This window comes from Centruroides sculpturatus, unplaced genomic scaffold (assembly GCF_000671375.1).
Source record: "Centruroides sculpturatus isolate CEXI.00-Female unplaced genomic scaffold, Cexi_2.0 scaffold386, whole genome shotgun sequence".
In the NCBI taxonomy this organism is placed as follows: domain Eukaryota; kingdom Metazoa; phylum Arthropoda; class Arachnida; order Scorpiones; family Buthidae; genus Centruroides; species Centruroides sculpturatus.
This window is the reverse complement of record NW_019384684.1, coordinates 517,330-523,481: the sequence shown is the minus strand read 5'-3', so window position 1 is coordinate 523,481 and position 6,152 is coordinate 517,330. Positions and strand designations below refer to the sequence as shown.

The 6,152-nt window shown below is 27.7% G+C and overlaps 1 protein-coding gene across 1 annotated transcript; it reads right to left on the bottom strand.

The window, feature by feature from the left end:
- Nucleotides 1-1,234: 1,234 nt before the first annotated feature.
- LOC111627018 (coiled-coil domain-containing protein 97-like) lies at nucleotides 1,235-5,524 on the bottom strand. Its single transcript, XM_023370556.1, has 3 exons — nucleotides 4,965-5,524; nucleotides 2,950-3,068; nucleotides 1,235-1,353 (listed from the first exon to the last, which is right to left on the bottom strand). Exons 1-3 carry the CDS (start codon nucleotides 5,480-5,482, stop codon nucleotides 1,235-1,237), a joined length of 756 nt encoding a protein of 251 aa, XP_023226324.1. The 5' UTR covers nucleotides 5,483-5,524.
- Between the last annotated feature and the right edge of the window lie 628 nt (nucleotides 5,525-6,152).

The following is a 6,152-nucleotide window of genomic DNA, read 5'->3' as shown; positions in this document are numbered from 1 at the left end:
TGTGGTTTAATTTTTGGCATTTCTTATTTCATTTATGTGATAACTGTTATGATAAGAATTGTTAACATATAATTTAACAACAAGCAAAAAACACTGTATGATATCAACTGATCTTTCATGATCAGTTTATCTTTTTCTTAACACCATAAACCAACCATAAACCAATTCAACTGTCAGTAATTCAAAAATAGAAAATAGTTACTTTGAAAACAAGTAACCAGTGTTGTTTTAAGTATTAAATTGTTTCTTATTATAATTTTATTATCTTGGAATGATGATCAATGTTTTTAAAAAAGATTTTAGGTAAATGAACAAGTAAATAGAATTTTCCTTTTGAAACTGAGGATAATCACATAAGTAGAAACAATAATCTATATAAAATTTACTCTTATTCAGGATAAAAATGTTTGTTTTGATTAAATTTAGTTGCTGGAAAAGTGTGTAATGTGTATAATAGTGTCTTCTTATGTATTTTATAAAATTATTAGAACCATGTCGTGATTTAGGTTAGCCTTCCAAATTACTACATACCTATTAAAATACATTTTGCCCCATTACTAAAGTTTTATACTCTTTCAATGAATATCAAAATCCATATTTACTTGTTATTAAGACTGAGGCTTATTTACAATTAATGACACTCTAATTTGATATAATCACACAAAGAGTAAAGCCACTCCCAGGTTTAGAAGTTTTTTATTGATGTCAGTTTGTCAAAGGTGCATTTGGCCCAAAATGCATAAACTGTCACATTAATTGTGAATAATCCTCAATCTTAATAATCTTAATAAAAAGTTTTATACATAATTTCTCATTAAAGTTCTGTCAAATCGTTTTCCTTTTACAAAAAGGTCACATAGCTTAGTTGAAAAAGAAAACAAAAAATGTATATAAAGAAAAAGAAAAGTTTTATTAGAACTTTTATATTTACATAAAATTCCATGACAATACTCTTAAATAAATCATGTAATTCTGTCTAAAAATATTTACAATTAATTAGCTGTTACGCAAATCAAACTTAATTAATATGAATAAAATTCACTTTCGGTTTCCCAAAACAGAGAAAAATTTTTTATTAATACATTTCTCAATTTAATTCAATAGAAACATTCTTAATTTATCAAATAATCTGTCAGAATAGATAAGATAGGAAAACTACTTTGAAATGCTAAATGCTTAGCATTTTTTTAGTAATAAAATTAGATGTTACTTATAGTTTTAATTAAAATAATACTTACTTATAATCAAAGTCTTTATCTTTACCGGATAAGAAACGTTCATACATCACTGACACAAATTCATTGCGGAAGAACTGCTTGTCTTCTTCATTTATTTTAGATTTTTCTTCACAATCTACAATATATTCAAATATATATATTTTAATTATTCTTAATTCATTATTATTAAACAAATTTGAATTTGTGAATTAAATTTAAAGACATTTCAAAAGATAAGAAAAAAAAAAAACAATAAATAATTGATTTTAAAAAGTACATGAATAAAATTCACATAAAACATCTAAAAAAATAAAAATACAGAAGAAACTAATTCATTTTCACACTTCTACTATGTCCAACCACAGGAACTTTGCAGAGATGATGTTTTATTACAGGCTACACATCTGCAAACTTATGTAAAATATTTTGAAATGCAAAAGAAGACTTTTGTTCTTGGTGTTTTGACATGATGAAAGTGTAAAGATAACTTAATTTATTCTATATTTTTAATTGTGTAAAAATACCATCAGCCATTTTAATTGAAATTACCTAAAAAATTGATTTTCTGTATAAACTACAGTGTGTTTCCAAAATAGTGAAACAGAAAAATACAGAAAAACAAGGCATATAAACATATGTCTGGAAACAAATGTTTTCAAGAAATCAAATCTCTTACGACAGTATCAGGAGCGAGACAGATTTTATTATATAACTCTCTTGTTAATGCTAGTTTTATGTTGAAACATCTCTCTAATGCAGTGATTCTCAACCACTGGGATGTGGCACACTAAAGTGCCGCAAGATTTTTGAAGTGTGCCGCCACTGCAAATATCCATACATGAACGTCACACAAGTAGTTTAATTGTTTCTACTTTCCTAGAGCGCATTTGTAAATTGTAACTGGTAACTGCCAGTAGTTACCAAGGCATTTAGAAAATGTGACCTAAATAACCAACTGCATTTAAAAATCATTGTTATAATGTTACCAGTTGTCCTGCAGTACTTACCGAAGTAATAGTGTGTGCTGCCAAATTTTTAAATTATTAAAAGTGTATCATGATGAAAAAAAGGTTGAGAATCACTGCCCTAATGTGATATATTAATATGCAAAATATTTTAAAATGATGTGAACACTAGATAAATATTTTTTTGTTTCTTTTCATTTAATTAAATTAGCAATGAAAGTGACTTTGAAACAATGAAGAAGTGGGATTGTTTGATATGTAAACATGTTACATTGTATAGGCATACATGGAATAATTTGCACATGGTACACCAGTGAACCTCAAACAAATTTTTTGGTGACTACTCATAATATATTATAGGTAGCCCTTATCTTATACAGGTCTACCCACCCGTGGTATAGGATAGCCATAAAAAATGGATCCTCTTAGATGATGAAGCATTGGTTATGTGAGTTTCCATACTATTTCATGAATAAAATCAAGTTTTTATATGTTTTCAGTAATTTTATTTTTGCTTAGTTTGTCCCATTTTTTCCAATATGAAGATTACAATAATTTACTCAATCAGTTAGTGCGGCCAGTTTTATATGGGACATGCCATATTATCCATTTTGTTCCCTTATAAAACAATCTATCTTAATCTCAATTTCAATTTGTTATATAGATGTTAACATCTTTTAAAGCATCCTGTATTGAGCATAATATTAAAATTGTTATATATGATAATTAAAATTATACAAGAAAATTTTCAGGTCATATTCCTTTACCTAATTCATCATCACTTTCACTTTCTTCTTCCCACTGTGCACATTCAAATTCTTGTTCTTGTCTTCTTACACTACAGCCATCACTTCTGTCCAAATGCTCAAGCAATAATGTAGAAAATCTAGAAAAACAATGCAAAACTGTTCTTAATATGCTTCAACATCCACATTCATAACTGAGGATCCAGGGTTAGAGTAGAAGTTAACCAATAAGCATTTCTATACTAAAAGTAACGTGAATGGTAATTGGTTAACTTCTAACTCTAACTCTTCTCAGTTGTGAATATAACCATAAATAAATTGAATAAACTTAAATTTGCAATGAATGGTATGATATTATCATTAAAAATTTATAGCAACAATCTGTACAAGTAATGCAAAGGTACAGCTTAATGTAGCTTTCAGATGGGCCAATTGGTTGCATCTCCTCATTGAAATCCTTGTATTTTGAATAATTATGAAGACAAAGAGTCAGTTTGTTGGTATTAAATTTACAAAAAAGCACATTTAATATAATACTTTGAACATTATTGACATTTATATGATTGTGTAAATTAAAAATGTTATCATTTTGTATTTTGAAGTCATGCTTTAATGAGTGTGTTAGTGATATCTGTGGCAAAAAATGCAAATTGAATGGCATGTCTGTCATCAAATTGATACATAATATCTATTATCAAAATTTATGATATGTCTAATGTTATGTTATGAAAAACAAGTCATGAATAACAGCAATATTGTAGTTGTTTCCTGACTACTGATACCAGTTACACTGATAATATTGGAGAGTATTTCTGCATACAGATGATGATCCAACTTTGAAATTTCCAGTGTACCTAAGACATGACTCTTCAAGGTTATCTTGTTTTTAACTAATAACCTAAGCTCTCTTTTGGAAATCAAAAATATTCTTTTAGACTGAATTTTGAGATTAGCTTCTATATTTACACTTCTATTATCAGATCTGCTTTTTAATAAAATAGCAAAATGGCAAACTTGCTGCTCTGAGATATCCAGATTTGAGATCTACGTCAACTAGGCAATTTTTGCAAGTAGATACGTCACCACTCAAAAAACTGAATGCAATACTTCAAAATAAACACACTAAAACCAAATATATCCAGCAAGAACAAACTTTAATACATTAAAATAAACATTTTTGATAATTTTAAACTATCATCATCAGGTTCAGTTATAACAGAACTTAAAAAGGAAGATAGGGTCCTTTTAAAACATCATCAGAAATTAAAATTATGTAACGCTTCCACTAGGAATGCAGTCATAAATTTTAGAGATGCACAGTCTTTATCTACATCTTGGAGATTATTTGAAATAATCTTTTCAACTATCAGTACTTTGAAAAATTTCCTTTAGTGTTCTATTGTAACTGAACCTATTAATAATGGTTTAAAACCATCAAACACATTCATTTTAATTTATTAATTAATTATAGTTGGTTCCCACTGGATAATTTTGATTTAGTGTGTTTATTTTTATGAGTATTTTGCCTTAAAATGTTTGTTCTATTTTTTATCATATGGCCACTCCTATTAAAAGCATGCTAAATGCATAATGGGCATGGAAAAGATTTACTTAGTGCTTACTTGTAGACTTAAAAAATTCTAATATAAATATTGTTTCATTCCATCTTTGAGTTATTAGTAAAAAGAAATTCTGAAGATGAAAATGTAAACTGAAAAGTTTACATAAGAACTTTTAGAACCATAAATATTGACAGTTTTTATTTATTTTTTTGTATAAGCTTCTGTTCTATGATTCTCTAACAGTGGCAATTGGTCATATTACTTATGCAATTGATGATATAGTACTATGATATTGTTACACTAACAATAAACCGTAATGTGACTTTTCATTTGTAAAATCACCTTTCTCTCTTTGTGTTTGCATAAACATGTGAATTCATACAAAAACAAAAATATAAGATGTGCATACAAAATTTTAATATGTTATTTTTATGTAAATATAATATGTAAATAATATTATTAATATTTATATACTTAATGTTTTCATCAAATTTTTCTGTCTGTTTTCTTTCTTCATCTGTCAAGAATCTACCAACCATCTGTTCGTAAAGTACAGGATTACGTTTTCGCATTTCTGATTCACTAAAATAAGTGCCCTGTTTGATCAGTCTCTGAAGAGCTTCATAACGGCGATTTTTTACTTTAACCGATTTTCTTTTTCCCGAATGCATCTTTTCAATTTCCATTACGTAGAAATTCACTTCATAGTCAGTTCTATAAGGTTCAAAATATTCCAAATCTTCATAATGGATATATTTGCCATATCTTCTAAGAAAAAGAGGAATATTTTTTTCTAGAATCTCTTTAGCAATTTCTTTTTTTTGATTAAAGTTTAAATCTTCTTCTCCTCTCTGCTGGCTTTTAAAAAACCCATCACTATTGGCAACGCAATTTAAAATGTTTTTAATTTTCTCATTTTCTATATTGTCCATTTTTGGACTTTCTTTGTTGTTTTCGACTTCCATTTCATTTTCCATATCTTTCAGTTTCATGTTTTCATATCTTCGAAATGAAATGAAATCTGAAATTATAAGTTCAAAATTTTAAATTCTTAATTATCAACATTCAAAATAGTTTGATAGAATACGTACAGGGTCTTCCAAAAGAGAATACCATTGTTTCAAAATATTGCATCAATAATTATGTTAATTATTATCTGAGAACATTGTAATGTACATTAAAACATTGGAAAACTGCCCAATTTTTCACATTTGCCCATTACAATTCCTCAATGTGTGCACTTCCTGTTACAAAGCACAAATTCAAACAATACTCAAACTTCCTATACTTGCTATGGCATATTGGTTGTTACTCCTTCCACAGCAACTATAATTCTAAAGCTCCTGCAGATTACTTCTGTTGCACAATGATCACTGATTCCGACTTTGTGAACTGCAGAACTTAAAATACCTCTATTGCATAATTACTTTTTTCGTTTACAGCATTTCCTAAGGTAGGAGACAATACAACATTCGAATGCAGACAGGAGACAAAACTCAGACAGTCAAGTGGTTTACTTCGCATATGTAAGGTAATAATTAACAATTATAGTCATTTAAACTAGTAGCATTCATTTTGGAAGACCATGTGTATATATAAATCACAAAATAAATAACATAAAAATTATTTATCAATACAATANAAAACTGCAAATGGAACAGC